Here is a 17,004-nt window from a genome sequence, read left to right on the forward strand (position 1 = left end):
GGTCTGAAATTTTCATCTTAGGTGCATGTCCACTGTAAGAGACATAATCTAAAAAAAAAATCCGGAAATCACAATGTATGATTTTTTTAACAATTTATTTGCATGTTACTGCGGCAAATACGTAGTTCAACACCTGTGAAAATCAATGTTAATTTGGTACAATAGCCTTTGTTTGCAATTACAGAGGTCAAACGTTTCCTGTAGTTTTTCACCAGGTTTGCACACACTGCAGCAGGGATTTTGGTCCACTCCTCTATACAGATCTTCTCCAAATCTTTCAAGTTTGGAGTTTCAGCTCCCTCCAAAGATTTTCTATTGAGTTCAGGTCTGGAGACTGGCCAGGCCACTCCAGGACCTTGAAATGCTTCTTACGGAGCCCCTCCTTAGTTGCCCTGGCTGTGTGTTTGGGGTCATTGTCATGTTGGAAGACCCAGCTATAACCCATCTTCAATGCTCTTACTGAGAGAAGAAGGTTGTTTGCCAAAATCTTGCAATACATGACTCCATCCTTCCTCCCTTCAATACGGTGCAGTCGTCCTCTCCCTTTTGCAGAAGAGCACCCCCAGAGTATGATGTTTCCACCCCCATGCTTCACGGTTGGGATGGTTTTCTTGGGGTTGTTCTCATCCTCTAAACATGGTAAGTGGAGTTGATTCCAAAAAGCTCTATTCTGGTCTCATCTGACCACATGACCTTCTCCCATGCCTCCTCTGGATCATCCAGATGGTCGCTGGTGAACTTCAAACGGGCCTGAACATGTGCTGGCTTGAGCAGGGGGACCTTGCTGCCCTGCAGGATTTTAAACCATGACAGTGGTTATGTTTTACTAATGTAATTTTTGTGACTGTGGTCCCAGCTCTCTTCAGGTCATTGACCAGGTCCTCCTGTGTAGTTCTGAGCTTTCTCAGAATCATCCTTACCCCACAAAGTGAGATATTGCATGGAATCCCAGACCGAGGGAGATTGACAGTCATCTTGTGTTTCTTCCACTTTCTAATAAATAATCATAACAGTTGTTGTCTTCTACCAAGCTGCTTGCCTGTTGTCCTGTAGTCCATCCCAGCCTTGTGCAGGTCTCCAGTTTTGTCCCTGGTGTCCTCAGACAGCTCTTTGGTCTTGGCTATGGTGGACAGGTTGGAGTGTGATTGATTGAGTGTGTGAACAGGTGTCTTTTACGAGGTCTGTCAATAAAGTATAGGTCCTTTTTATTTTTTTCAAAAACTATATGGATTTCATTCATATGTTTTTACGTCAGACATGCTTGAACCTTCGTGCGCATGCGTGAGTTTTTCCACGCCTGTCGGTGACATCATTCGCCTATGAGCACTCCTTGTGGGAGGAGTCGTCCAGCCCCTCGTCGGAATTCCTTTGTCTGAGAAGTTGCTGAGAGACTGGCGCTTTGTTTGATCAAATTTTTTCTAAACCTGTGAGGCACATCGAAGTGGACACGGTTCGAAAAATTAAGCTGGTTTTTGGTGAAAATTTTAACGGCTGATGACAGATTTTGAGGTGATACTGTCGCTTTAAGGACTTCCCACGGTGCGAGACGTCGCGCAGTGCTCTCAGGCGCCTTCGTCAGCCTGTTTCAAGCTGAAAACCTCATACATTGTGATTTTCTGATTTTTTTTTTTTTTAGATTATGTCTCTCACGGTGGACATGCACCTAAGATGAAAATTTCAGACCCCTTCATGATTTCTAAGTGGGAGAACTTGCAAAATCGCAGGGTGTTGAAATACTTATTTTCCTCACTGTAGCAGACAAACACAGTGATATTTGAGAAGTGAAATGAAGTTTATAGGCATTACAAAAAGTAAAAGTAATAATTCTTTAAACAAAATTAGGCAGGTGCATAAATTTGGGCACCCCAGCAGACAAAATACATCAATATTTAGTAGATCCTCCTTTTGCAGAAATAACAACCTCTAAATGCTTCCTATAGCTTCCAATGAGAGTCTGGATTCTGGTTGAAGTTATGTTGGACCATTCTTCTTTAGAAAACATCCCCAGTTCAGTCAGGTTTGTTGGTTTCTGAGCACCCCGTTGGAGGCCTTAAGGACAAGTTGGAACATGCCCTGCTGTTAAACAATTTCTCAGATACTCACTCAACTGAAAGCCACCAAAAGCCGCCTGGATTTTACAAATGGTTATCAACACGGAGGTGTTTTTCCTGTGGCGGGCACGCCACGCGAGCCGACGCGCCAATCCGTCCGCACGTCTTTCATTAAAAAAATCTCCTTTAACAGTGGAATGTCCGGATAAACTGCTGATTCCGACCTCTTCTGAAAGTTCTCTGTTCTCTCACGACGTCCTGGGTCAACAGAGGCTTAAATTTGGAGGTTTTCAGCTTGAAACAGGATGACGACGTTGTCTCGGAGCGCTGCGCAACATCCCGCTCCATGGGAAGTCCTTACAGCGATAGAAACAATCCAAAATCTCTCATCAGCCGTTTAAAATTTACACCGAAAACCAGCTGAATTTCTCGAATGGTGTCCACTCAGATGTGCCTCACAGTTTTTGAAAAAATTTTCATCAAACACAGCGCCAGTTTCTCAGCAACTTCTCAGACAATGAAAATCCAGCGAGGGGGCTGGACCACTCCTTCCACAAGCCGTGCTCACAGGCGAATGACGTCACCGACAGGCGTGAAAAAACTCACGCATGCGCACGAGGGTTCAAGCTTGGCTGATGTAATCACACATGATTGAAATCCATATAGTTTTTAAAAAAATAAAACTGTCGGTTTCTTTTCTAATAGACCTCGTAGTTGTATAACCACAGTTTTCATGATTTCTTCACATCTGTGAGGCATTAATTTTGTTGGTTTGGAACCAAGATTTTGCTGGTTTACTAGTGTGCTTGGGGTCATTGTCTTGTTGAAACACCCATTTCAAGAGCATGTCCTCTTCAGCATATGGCAACATGACCTCTTCAAGTATTTTGACATATCCAAACTGATCCATGATACCTGGTATGTGATATATAGGCCCAACACCATAGTAGGAGAAACACGCCCATATCATGATGATTGCACCACCATGCTTCACTGTCTTCACTGTGAACTGTGGCTTGAATTCAGTTTGGGGGTCATCTCACAAACTGTCTGCAGCCCTTGGACCCAAAAAGAACAATTTTACTCTCATCAGTCCACAAAATATTCCTCCATTCTCTTTAGGCCAGTTGTGTTCTTTGGCCAATTGTAAACCTCTTCTGCACGTCTTTTATTTAACAGAGGGACTTTGCGGGGATTCTTGCAAAATAGCTTCACACAGGCGTCTTCTAACTGTCACAGCACTTACAGGTAACTCCAGACTGTCTTTTGTCATCCTGGAGCTGATCAATGGGTGAGCCTTTGCCATTCTGGTTATTCTTCTATCCATTTTGATGGTTGTTTTCCGTTTTCTTCCATGCGTCTCTGGTTTTTTATGTCCATTTTAAAGCATTGGAGATCATTGTAGATGAACAGCCTATAATTTTTTGCACCTGCATATAGGTTTTCCCCTCTCCAATCAACATTTTAATCAAACTACGCTGTTCTTCTGAACAAGGTCTTGAACGTCCCATTTTCCTCAGGCTTTCAAAGAGAAAAGCATGTTCAACAGATGCTGGCTTCATCCTTAAATAGGGGACACCTGATTCACACCTGTTTGCTCCACAAAATTGATGAACTCACTGACTGAATGCCACACTACTGTTATTGTGAAAACCCCTTTTTCTACTTTCTTTTTACTAATAGCCCAATTTCATAGCCTTAAGAGTGTGCATATCTTGAATGCTTGGTCTTGGTGGATTTGTGAGAATCTACTGAATCTACTGGTACCTTGTTTCCCATGTAACAATAAGAAATATACTCAAAACCTGGATTAATCTTTTTAGTCACATAGCACTACTATTATTCTGAACACTACTGTGTGTATATATATATATACACTCAACAAAATATAAACGCAACACTTTTGGTTTTGCTCCCATCTTGTATGAGATGAACTCAAAGATCTAAAACTTTTTCCACATATACAAACCAGTCTAAATCTGTGATAGTGAGCACTTCTCCTTTGCTGAGATAATCCATCCCACCTCACAGGTGTGCCATACCAAGATGCTGATTAGACACCATGATTAGTGCACAGGTGTGCCTTAGACTGCCCACAATAAAAGGCCACTCTGAAAGGTGCAGTTTTATCACACAGCACAAAGCCACAGATGTCGCAAGATTTGAAGGAGCGTGCAATTGGCATGCTGACAGCAGGAATGTCAACCAGAGCTGTTGCTCGTGTATTGAATGTTCATTTCTCTACCATAAGCCGTCTCCAAAGGTGTTTCAGAGAATTTGGCAGTACATCCAACCAGCCTCACAACCGCAGACCACGTGTAACCACACCAGCCCAGGACCTCCACATCCAGCATGTTCACCTCCAAGATCATCTGAGACTAGCCACTCGGACAGCTGCTGGAACAATCGGTTTGCATAACCAAAGAATTTCTGCACAAACTGTCAGAAACTGTCTCAGGGAAGCTCATCTGCATGCTTGTCGTCCTCATCGGGGTCTCAACCTGACTCCAGTTCGTCGTCGTAACCGATTTGAGTGGGCAAATGCTCACATTTGCTGCCGTGGAGATGTGTTGCACTGCATGAGGCAAATGGTGGTCACACCAGATACTGACTGGTATTCCCCCCCCCCCCCCCCCCCCCCAATAAAACAAAACTGCACCTTTCAGAGTGGCCTTTTATTGTGGGCAGTCTAAGGCACACCTGTGCACTAATCATGGTGTCTAATCAGCATCTTGGTATGGCACACCTGTGAGATGGGATGGATTATCTCAGCAAAGGAGAAGTGCTCACTATCACAGGTTTAGACTGGTTTGTGCACAGTATTTGAGGGAAATGGTGATATTGTGTATGTGGAAAAAGTTTTAGATCGTTGAGTTAATCTCATACAAAATGGGAGCAAAACCAAAAGTGTTGCATTTATATTTTTGTTGAGTGTACATATATATATGATTGAACATGAATTTTGTTATGTTGCAGAGAGACAGTTTGGAAATGGTGGCAGAGCCTGTCAGCGGAATGGCGCGTTGCCCATATGATCCACGACACGCCAACGTGGCTTTGTTTGCAGGTAGTTTGCTGTTTGTTTGCTTACGAACTTTGATGAATTTAGGTTTTCAGGCTTGCTTGAAGCTCAGATTCCAGCTGTAAACAAGTAAATGTTTGTCCCTTTTTGTTTAGCAGTGATTTATAATCAGCACCTTCGCTGCTTTTGCTTGTTTGGTTTTAATCTCCCTGACCTTGCGCTATCACTTCATCTGTATCGCTCCTTCATCTCGTCCTCTCCCCCTCTCTGTTTTTCTCAGATGGAAGTCTTTTTACCGGCACTGTGACAGACTTCCTGGCCATCGACGCAGTGATCTATCGCAGCCTTGGTGACAGCCCCGCCCTGCGTACAGTCAAGCACGACTCCAAATGGTTCCGAGGTGAAAAACTCTTCTTAGAACCAGCCACCTTCATTAGACAATAATGAAGAGAATACACATCACCTTTCAATAGCTTGCATAGACAAAACTGAACCCATGTTGTTGTTTTTTGTTTGTTGGTTGGTTTGTTTTGATGCATTGTGATTGGTTCACGGGTTAATTGCTTTTCGAATGCATTTGAGGTAATCAGACATGAATTGACCTAATGACTGAATAACATTTATTTATTCTGCACGCAGACTCTGATTGCATGATGTATTGAGGTTAGTTTGACTCTGTAGATACAAGGCTTGAGCACATCTTCAGTTTTTCTCCATGGAGAAAAAACAAGGCCCATCAGGTCAAAGCTGGAACGGAGCTCTATGAATTAATGTGTGTCTGCTTGTCCATAATGATAAATTAAACAGGACATGAATATTTAATGATGACCCCAGAGGGCACCAGTCGTGGGTACAGGGTGATGCCCCATCGGGCATCCTGATTTGCTTCACTTAGCCTTAAGGCACTGTGTTTACACTGTTACACAGTGTTTGTGTGTGTTTTTTAAAACGTTCTTTTACAGAGCCCTACTTTGTAAGCACCATGGAGTGGGGGCCTCATATCTACTTCTTCTTCCGAGAGATGGCCATGGAGTTCCATCATCTAGAGAAGGTGCAGCCTCTTTCCCTCTCTCTCCTCCGTGGCAGCTCCTTTTGTTGTATGATTCCTCTATTCCACCTTGTTACTGCAGGTGATGGTGTCCCGTGTGGCGCGGGTGTGTAAGGCAGACCTAGGCGGCTCTCAGCGCGTTCTCGAGAAGCAGTGGACTACCTTTCTAAAGGCGCGGCTCAACTGCTCCATCCCGGGAGACTCACATTTCTACTTCAACCTCCTGCACGCTACAAGCGACATCATTCACATGCAAGGACGTGATGTCATCCTGGGTCTTTTCTCCACGCCGCCCAACAGGTAATGGGGAAGGTGCAGTATAAACACAAACACAGCTAAGCGCTAGCGCTTCCTCACTGCTGCCTTCTTCTTTGTTGTCTCCGGCAGCATCCCCGGCTCGGCGGTCTGTGTGTTTGACATGCAGCAGCTCGCCCATGTGTTTGAAGGCCGATTCAAGGAGCAGAAATCTCCCGAGTCTATTTGGACTCCAGTGCCGGATGAAGCAGTTCCTAAACCGAGGTGTCGTTATGTCATTTACACATGGGAAGAAATGACGCTGAATGCTTCAGCATTGCTGTACTGAGCGTGTGTGTCATACACTGTACAGTCCACTTACTGCCTCGCTACAGGCTCTGTCAATCACAGAGCTGCTTTACTTATATTCAGCAAATTTTTAATGCAGCCTCCAGCAACCTTTGACTCTTTTCTCCATCTTTCCCTGTCCACCCCCTCCTGCGGGTCTGCAGGCCAGGGGGGTGTGCAGTCCAGGGATCTAGATTTAGCTCATCTACCACACTGCCAGACGAGGTGCTGAACTTTGTGAAAACCCACCCACTGATGGATGAGACTGTGCCGCTGCTGGGACATAGACCCTGGGTGGTTAAAACTATGGGACGGTACGCTGATTCACATTATCAAAAGCTCCTAAGAACTTCTTTTTATAGCATCAGGAGCAGAGATATACCATACGTGACAGGAAAGTTGTTTTTCCAAACTACATTCACAGTCTCTATCTGCATATCTGTGTAGGTACCAGCTGATAGCTATGGTGGTGGACACAGAAGCTGGTCCCCATAAGAACCGCACCGTTTTGTTCCTGGGCTCAACTCAAGGGACTATTCTCAAGTTCCTGATGGTTCCCAATGGAGATTTGGTGTCTCACAGCAGCGTGTTTCTGGAGGAAGTGGAGGGATTCAACCCAGAGAAGTGAGCTGTTTCTCTTTTTGATTCAAATTATGACTCTTGGCATCTGGTATTTTGCTCCAAGTAGATCAAGTCCCATGTTACATGCCTCCAGCTGAGAGCAACAAAATAGCAACTGCTGTTGTTTATGCAGAATTTAAATGTTTGACATTTAAGAACGCACACTGCGTGTATAAAGAAGATTACCATTTAGTCACCATTTAAAGTAATGGTATATTTAGACAGTGTTGTGCACAACTTTTAGGGACATTTCATTTTTGTAAATATTGAAAAGGTATATCTAATATTTAGAAATAAAAGAGATGCTGTCTGTCTCTCTGCCTTTTTTTGTCAAGTCCCTGCTGTGTCTGATCACTGACGCTGTAGCTGTGTGATCAAGCAGTCAGTCACACACATGCACGCAGGTTCATTTACCAGTTCTGATCATGGACACACAGGCACTGCGTACGTGGATCAGACACACACACACACGCATGCGCTTCACATTCTCTCCAGATGATTCACTCTGGATGAATACATTCAGTGTTTGGATGTGTTGTAGCACATGCGCATGTACACGCGCACACAAAAGGACTGCCTTGCACATGATTTAGTGACTCAAAAGTTCAAAAAAGAATGAAGCCATTTACGATCACACTGGGTGTTCTGTTTTTATATGTGGATCAAAGCTGTTCACACGCGAATGTCCACTGCTGCTGGAATGTTTTCCACACTTCATGCTCAAAATCTCACTTCTGTAAACTGCCGCCTGGTTTGCACAAACCGAGGCGCAGTTCACTCAGAGATCACAGCAGACGACACGAAATATTATTACGTCGTGTCGGCCCTCAGCTACAGAGAAACAAACGAGGTTGATCGCAGTCCTGCAAAGCCCCCCTGCTGCAAATACACAGCCATCAACGATCGTTTCAGCCCTCAGTTCCATGGAAACAAGGCTGATCACGCTCCTGCAAAGCCTCCCCGTTGCAAACAAATACTCAGTGATCAAGGTCACTTCCTCAAAACGTTTGAATTGTCAGACTGAAAGGGCCAACAGGCTCTTCTCTCTGCACAGGCTGGAGGACAGCAAGCCCTTCAGAGTTTATGGGCAGAATGCTGCAGCTCCGGCCTGACTTTTTGTGCAGCATCTCTCTCTTCTGGTGCGCGCAGCCCTGGAACAATACCACAATCACGGACTGCTGTGCACTGGTGGAGGAGGCCAATAAATTCTTCCCGGCCGGTCAGCACTATGGCATGACCACGGCAGCACTCACTACATCATACGCAGCAGCAGAAGCCCCACACCACACATCAGCTCCACCACAGAGGAGCTGCATCTCTCCTCTCACAAACCAGCTTCTGTACTGTGTGAAAACATTCAGCTGGTCGAACGAAGTCAAACTAAACCCTAACATTACAAAAACTAAGCAAACAATAAGAAACCATAAAGAACTACAGCAAAACGAAATATGGACGAATTGAGGTTTTTGGCGGCATTCGTTCAAATTTTTCAACAGTTTAAAAATCCTGATGAAGTGCCAGCTGCAGGAACGAAGCTGCGTGAAGGTTATACAATGCCAGCGAAAGTCAACAAAAGTCCAGATTTCTTGTTTGATTTGGGCTTCATTGCCCTTCGTTAAGTGCCGTGTGACCGGGCCTTTAGACTTAAAGCTACAGGTTTTTAGGGCTGCTTATTAGCAGAAAAGAAATTCATTCATATCCATGTTTTTGTTAGCGTATAATTTACGTGCAACAACGAAGATGTCAGTTTTCTCTGAACTGGAATCGGATTGTAAAATAATTCAATAATGGAGTGATAATGTGATTTTTATATATATATACATATATACATTATATGTGTGTGTGTATATACAACCCCTGGCAAAAATGATGGAATCACCGGCCTCGGAGGATGTTCATTCAGTTGTTTAATTTTGTAGAAAAAAAGCAGATCACAGACATGACACAAAACTAAAGTCATTTCAAATGGCAACTTTCTGGCTTTAAGAAACACTATAAGAAATCAGGGAAAAAAATTGTGGCAGTCACTAACGGTTACTTTTTTAGACCAAGCAGAGGGAAAAAAATATGGAATCACTCAATTCTGAGGAAAAAATTATGGAATCATGAAAAACAAAAGAACGCTCCAACACATCACTAGTATTTTGTTGCACCACCTCTGGCTTTTATAACAGCTTGCAGTCTCTGAGGCATGGACTTAATGAGTGACAAACAGTACTCTTCTTCAATCTGGCTCCAACTTTCTCTGATTGCTGCTGCCAGATCAGCTTTGCAGGTTGGAGTCTTGTCATGGACCATTTTCTTCAACTTCCACCAAAGATTTTCAGTTGGATTTTCAGTTGGATGTGGACTATTTGTAGGCCATGACATTGACCCTATGTGTCTTTTTGCAAGGAATGTTTTCACAGTTTTTGCTCTATGGCAAGATGCATTATCATCTTGAAAAATGATTTCATCATCCCCAAACATCCTTTCAATTGATGGGATAAGAAAGTGTCCAAAATATCAACGTAAACTTGTGCATTTATTGATGATGTAATGACAGCCATCTCCCCAATGCCTTTACCTGACATGCAGCCCCATATCATCAATGACTGTGGAAATTTACATGTTCTCTTCAGGCAGTCATCTTTATAAATCTCATTGGAACGGCACCAAACAAAAGTTCCAGCATCATCACCTTGCCCAGTGCAGATTCGAGATTCATCACTGAATATGACTTTCATCCAGTCATCCACAGTCCACGATTACTTTTCCTTAGCCCATTGTAACCTTGTTTTTTTCTGTTTAGGTGTTAATGATGGCTTTCATTTAGCTTTTCTGTATATAAATCCCTTTTCCTTTAGGCGGTTTCTTACAGTTCGGTCACAGACGTTGACTCCAGTTTCCTCCCATTCGTTCCTCATTTGTTTTGTTGTGCATTTTTGATTTTTGAGACATATTGCTTTACGTTTTCTGTCTTGATGCTTCGATTTTTGAGACATATTGCTTTAAGTTTTCTGTCTTCATGCTTTGATGTCTTCCTTGGTCTACCAGTATGTTTGCCTTTAACAACCTTCCCATGTTGTTTGTATTTGGTCCAGAGTTTAGACACAGCTGACTGTGAACAACCAACATCTTTTGCAACATTGCGTGATGATTTACTCTCTTTTAAGAGTTTGATAATCCTCTCCTTTGTTTCAATTGACATCTCTCGTGTTGGAGCCATGATTCATGTCAGTCCACTTGGTGCAACAGCTCTCCAAGGTGTGATCACTCCTTTTTAGATGCAGACTAACATCCTCCGAGGCCGGTGATTCCATAATTATTGCCAGGGGTTGTATACGAGGTCTGTTAGAAAAGTATCCAACCTTTTTATTTTTTGCTAAAACCATATGGATTTGAATCATGTGTGATTGCATTAGCCAAGCTTGAACCTTCATGCGCATGCATGAGTTTTTTCACGCCTGTCGGTTGCGTCATTTGCCTGTGAGCATGCTTTGAGTGAGCACTGGTCCTCCCCCCTTGTCGGATTTTCATTGTGAGGAAAATTTCTGAACGGCTGGAGCAGCGCTGCATCAAATTTTTCTCATGGGCCGACTTTGTGGCGCACGAGGGTTCAAGCTTGTCTGATGTAATCGCACATGATTCAAATCCATATAGTTTTTGAAAAAAATAAAAAGGTCAAAGGTCGGTTTCTTTTCTAATAGACCACGTATATATATATATATATATATATATATATATATATATATATATATATATATATATATATATATATATATATATATAATATCCTTCCACCTTTACTGTTGTGTCTCTGTCTGAAATTTAACACAAAGTCAGGGGTCACTGTGTGGTAGAATTTTTCAACTTCACATATAAGGGTTTTTTGCTAACTCTTAAAGGATTAATACTAAAATGAAATCCTACTGTGACCCAAATGTGAACTTGACTCATTTATCTGTAAATGCTCTGATCATGTTGTGTGGGCCGCTGAAGAGGAGGTACTGCTGGCCCACCACCACCAGAGGGCGCCCTGCCTGGAGTGCGGGCTCCAGGCACCAGAGGGCGCTGCCGCCTAACAGGAGCAGCCAGGGTGACAGCTGTCACCCATCACCTGAGACAGCTGACAGCAATCAGCAGAGGGGTATATCAGCAGGACGGCATCTCCACCTCATTGCCGAGATATCGTTTCTACCGAGGAGGTAACGTATCCAGCCGACTATATCACCTTTGATACTTTTTGCCTTTATACAGAGAGAGAGAAGAGCAGCAGGAGACAGTATTGGATAAGTACTCACACTCCTGCACTTCAGTGTTTACTTGACGAGAGGGGGAGGTGGTGTTACCACCGTCCGTGTTGCTGGGTGCAGCGCACCCACCTCTGACTGTTTTTGTTCCTCGCCAGCAGTACCAGATCCGACAAGCGGAGGCAGTGGTCACCTGGGAGTTCGGGACTTGGCGGCTCCAGTATTCCCGGGGTTCGGTGGCGGTGGAAATCGAGTGGTTCCGGTTCGACTTGGACAGACGTCTCCTACCTTCGAGCCTGCCCACACGACACCATTGGAATTCGGCTTATTCACGAAATTGTTATCTGTTGTGTTTGTTGTGCGAGTTTCACAACAGTAAAGCTTTGTTATTTGACTTACTCCATTGTCCGTTCATTTGCGCCCCCTGTTGTGGGTCCGTGTTCCTACACTTTCACAACAGATCATTTGTCATTTCTTCAGTGTAATGTTCAGTGTTGTGAAAGTAACTTTGATAAGTTACTTTTTTAGTTACTTTTTTAGTTGCTTTATACAGTTGCTTTATGCAGTTACTTCATTAGCAGCATTATGCAATAACTTTATTAGAATCTGCCGAAAACTTGCAACTAATAAGTAATGTAACTAATAAGGTAACGAGTAATGTAACTTGGTTCCTCGTAAGATTGAGCAATCAGAAAAGTAACTCATCAGCAAAGTAACTAATAGTTACTTTTCTGAGTACTAAATCTTAAAAATAACCAAATTAGATTATGAGTAACTTTATTAATTACATTCAGCAGCTGCCGACAAGGTGTCCACAGCTGCTAATGAAGTAACTTGTATGAAGTAACTGTAAGATATAACTGTATAAATTAACTAATGAAGTAACTTTCCAAAGTTACTTTCCCCAACACTGGTAATGTTAAAGCAGAAAATGAGTGCCTTTTGCTCCATCCACTGATGTCTCAATAAAATACTGACAGGATTTTTTTCCTCGGCAGCTAGAATCCTCAATAAAACGGCCGTCTGTTGTGACTCGTACTGGAGACCGCTGAAGCAGTCACAGGTTTATTTGTGGCCAGCAGAGCAGAGTCACACCTCCTCCTCTTCCTCCTCCTCCTCTGATCTTCTGCTGTGTCTCTATCACATCTCCAGGTGCGGTGAGGACTCTCCTCAGGCCCGCCAGCTACTGTCGCTATCGTTGGACCGCACCAGTCACACTCTGTTGTTGGCTTTCCCGTCCTGCGTGGTCCGAGTGCCCACATCACGCTGCCACCTCCACTCACGCTGCATGAAGTGAGCACAACACAGATGTGTTTGTCACGCTGTCGACAAATCTACACTCTCTCTGTGTTAGATTAACGTTGAGGTGGCCGTCATCATCAGGTACTCCACGGGGCTACACAACACCTCAACGTAAACATACAGAGTCTGATGTGCACAGTCTACTGCTTAGCACATAGTCTTTCCCCTTGGTTGCAGTAGTTGCAAGAGACAGCGGCAAAGCAACAAGCTGTTATTCATTTTCAATTAGAGTGGGTGTTTTACAGTGACAGGCGACAAGTGGTTGCTACACCGCCAATTAGGCGGGGTAAAAATAGACGAGGTCTATTTTTTGCAAATGCTGAGTAACTACCAGTCCGAGGCATGTGTGAAGGCAGTGTGACATCAGCTGGTTTCTTGCACAAACAAAATAATCCAAGATTGCAGAAAATGCTCAGAAATACAAGGGCTGTCAATAAAGTAACGGTCCTTTTTATTTTTTTCAAAAACTATATGGATTTCATTCATATGTTTTTACGTCAGACATGCTTGAACCCTCGTGCGCATGCGTGAGTTTTTCCACGCCTGTCGGTGACGTCATTCGCCTGTGAGCACTCCTTGGTGGGAGGAGTCGTCAAGCCCCTCGTCGGAATTCCTTTGTCTGAGAAGTTGCTGAGAGACTGGCGCTTTGTTTGATCAAAATTTTTTCTAAACCTGTGAGACACATCGAAGTGGACACGGTTCGAAAAATTAAGCTGGTTTTCAGTGAAAATTTTAACGGCTGATGAGAGATTTTGAGGTGATTCTGTCGCTTTAAGGACTTCCCACGGTGCGAGACGTCGCGCTGCGCTCTCAGGCGGCGTCATCAGTCTGTTTCAAGCTGAAAACCTCCACATTTCAGGCTCTATTGATCCAGGACGTCGTGAGAGAACAGAGAAGTTTCAGAAGAAGTCGGTTTCAGCATTTTATCCGGATATTCCACTGTTAAAGGAGATTTTTTTAATGAAAGACGTGCGGACGGGTCCGCGCGTCGGGACGCAGCCGACGCGGTGCGGCGGCACAGGAAAAATTACTGCACATATGGGGAACATCTTTTAAAGTGGAACTTCCCACTGTGATCCTGATTCCCACTGCAGCCATTTTCACCCTTGAAATGTGCAAAATAACTGCAGCGACTGCTGTGTACCGATATCTGACAGGGATCGTCCATGTCGCACATTCTTCACTCTTTGTAAAAATTATGTAAAATTTATTGCAAACTAGGATGGCAGTCTGTAGAGTGCATTTTTCTGCCAGGGTACAAGAGGCTCCATATTAATGCACATTCCTTATAATGCACATTCCCTTCCACCTTCCATATCCATTTTTGTCTTATTGACGTGTGTGCCTTATTATCTTTGTCTATTATCAGTATTGATAAAAACAAACAAAAAATATATATGGATCAGTTTTCATTCAATTTTCATTTCATTTGGTGGGTCATGAGTCCAAAAATCACTTTTTTGTGCAGAACTGGATCCAAACTAGTTTTTACTTGTTTCCATGGGAGAGAGGAAACTTTGTCCATTGAAATAATTCATGGATCTCAATAAAGCGGGCTTAAAATAGTTGAAAAACCTGTTACACTTTGGCAGAGGTGTGCATTCTCCCAGTAGCCCCACTAGTTTAATAAGAAATTGATTTAAAAATGCAGTGGTGACAAAAATAAATAAATTTTAAAAATGCATTCATGATCCAGATTCACACCAACATTTGACTCAAACAAATAAACTGCTTTACAAAATGAGTCATTGTTTCTGAAGATTTGACACAGTAACTTCATGGACATTTTGTGCCCTCTCTTGGTCACCATACAAAAGACACACACACGCACTCAAATAACTAATTAAGATGGTGAATCCAACCCCTTTGCATGGTGGAGCCTATGTTGGTCATGTTAAATAGGAATATGATGTTGGACATGTCACAAATCCACCTCCACCTTGCGTCATCAATTCTCAAGATAGGGCCCTCTGTATTTCAAAATGCTGCAAACACTGTAATAGTGACATCTAGTGGATTGTCACATGTATCTGTAGGGATGCTTACTTTCATCCTAAACATAGTTGGAGCTGTTGTTCTCCTGACTGATGGGTATAGCTCTGTGTTAGGTCTGCTGAATGTTGAATTAACACAACATTTATGAGTCTCCCAGGGACACTTTACTGCTACAATGACCGAAATGGCTGCTCTGAGAATGATGTGAATTGCATTTCTTTGCAATTTATTTTCATTTCTGTGTGTAGGAGCTGTTTAGCCTCCAGGGACCCTTACTGTGGCTGGACCAGAGGCAGCACCTGCTCCTTCCTCAGACCAGGCACACGGTGAGCCCAACACATTTTTACTCTTGCTGTCTCCAAAGTCAAGTGACATGGCGAGAATTTCACCAGCAAACCTGTATGTTGTCCTCAGATCTAGCAACCAAGCCATATTGAATTTTTTTAATAATGTAAGTAAAACAAGTGAAACTATAAAGGCACTGAGAGATCAGTTAACAGTAACAGGACCATTCCTTTGATCTCTTCTGTAACATGCTTAGAATTTGATGTGTGTCATTAGCCCCAAATATTTCATGTTTGATCTTAATTGATGAGCTTTAATCCATATCACTGTTCTTTGATCCTTTTCCTCAAGTGTTTACCCTCATTTCTGACCGTTGATCCTGATCACTGTGCTTTGATTGTGATCAATGAATTTTGAACCTGACCTTTGATCATAATCACCCATATCTGAATCAATCACACATATTTGATCCTGATCTTCCCCCTTTGATCCTGATCAGTTTTGATTCTTTTTGGTGAACTTTGATCCTGATTTTTGATCAGGATCACTCTTCTTTGATCCAGTCACCCATATTAATCCTGATCACCCTATTTTTAACCAGATAGAATCTCACTGAGATCAAAACCTCTTTTACAAGGGTGACCTGGTCAAGAAAGCCAGCAGCACATGTCATCATGGTCAGACTAACATTGTCACAAGAACATTAGTTACAAATAAAATACAAAACAAATACAGTCATCTTGGTCTTAGTGAATTGTAATGATGGCTAGTGTAAGACAAATTTGAATTTAGAAACACAGGCATTCCGTTTGCGATCTCTTACGATGGAGCAGAAGGTGTTAAATGAGGTCAAACCAGACAGTTTCAGTTGATTGGAAAACTTTCCAATCAAATCGAGCAGAAAAACTAAAAGCTTTTTTCCCGCTTCAGTGCGGACACGAGGTACACAAAAGCATAGCATGTCATTCGAGCGCAGAGAATAACGGCTTTCAGATCTCTGAAGTAAACTGGATAAATAGGTCAGCGCCAGTCCAATAAGAGTCTTGTAAACCAGAGTCATCCAATGTGTATATCGCCTAACAGTCAAAGAGGGCATGCCAGCTTTAGCATACAGCTCACAGTGGTGGGCTACAACCCGTGATGAATCTCAGGGCACAATGATACAGCGGGGTCAAGGACTGTAGACAACTGGTTGAAGCACACATATACATGACATCGCCATAGTCCACCAAGGGCAGGATGGTGGCAGTTATCAGGAGCTTCCGAGTACTTATGGAAAAATGACTTATTTCTATAGAGCTCCGTGTCAACAGTTCATCCCAAATACTTGTAACTGCTCACTAGCTCAAGAATATTACCTCAAGCAGTTTTAATTGATGGTATATTCTCCAAGGAAACATTTGATTTTGAGAAAAAAACATTATTTTGGATTTTTCTGCATTCAAGACTTGGTTGAACTTCTCCAGACAGTTCTGCATTACATCAAAAGTGGACTGTAAAAATTCAAATGCCTATGACACTGAATTTGAACAAAATTAGGTTACAGTGTCATCAGCATAAAAATGATAGAAGCCATTTAATAGGTTTGCACACAAGTCAGTAGTATAAATTGTGAACAGAATAGGTCATAAAACTGAGCCTTGAGGAACACCTTTTGTCGCATCAAGGAAGGTGAAATTAACACCAGCCATCTGAATGCACTGTGTCCTAGGTACTTGCCAAATAGTCTGCAAACCAAGAGACAGCATGTGTAGAGGCACCGTGTTTGTAGACTTTCTGTTGTGTGGGCTGCTGAAGAGGAGGTACTGCTGGCCCACCACCACCAGAGGGCACCCTGCCTGGAGTGCGGGCTCCAGGCACCAGAGG

At 43.0% G+C, this 17,004-nt stretch overlaps 1 protein-coding gene across 2 annotated transcripts in view; it reads left to right on the top strand.

The window, feature by feature from the left end:
• Positions 1-17,004, top strand: part of sema6ba (sema domain, transmembrane domain (TM), and cytoplasmic domain, (semaphorin) 6Ba) — a 96,400-nt gene that overhangs the window by 67,728 nt on the left and 11,668 nt on the right. For both annotated transcript variants that reach the window (XM_034182395.1, XM_034182396.1), the window contains exons 7-15: positions 5,028-5,118; positions 5,354-5,473; positions 6,036-6,124; positions 6,204-6,421; positions 6,509-6,640; positions 6,868-7,017; positions 7,151-7,327; positions 12,709-12,849; positions 15,102-15,179. In XM_034182395.1, the coding sequence (XP_034038286.1) occupies positions 5,028-5,118; positions 5,354-5,473; positions 6,036-6,124; positions 6,204-6,421; positions 6,509-6,640; positions 6,868-7,017; positions 7,151-7,327; positions 12,709-12,849; positions 15,102-15,179 (1,196 nt within the window). The remainder of the gene's footprint in view (positions 1-5,027; positions 5,119-5,353; positions 5,474-6,035; positions 6,125-6,203; positions 6,422-6,508; positions 6,641-6,867; positions 7,018-7,150; positions 7,328-12,708; positions 12,850-15,101; positions 15,180-17,004) is intronic.

This window comes from Thalassophryne amazonica, chromosome 12 (genome assembly GCF_902500255.1).
Source record: "Thalassophryne amazonica chromosome 12, fThaAma1.1, whole genome shotgun sequence".
NCBI lineage: Eukaryota > Metazoa > Chordata > Actinopteri > Batrachoidiformes > Batrachoididae > Thalassophryne > Thalassophryne amazonica.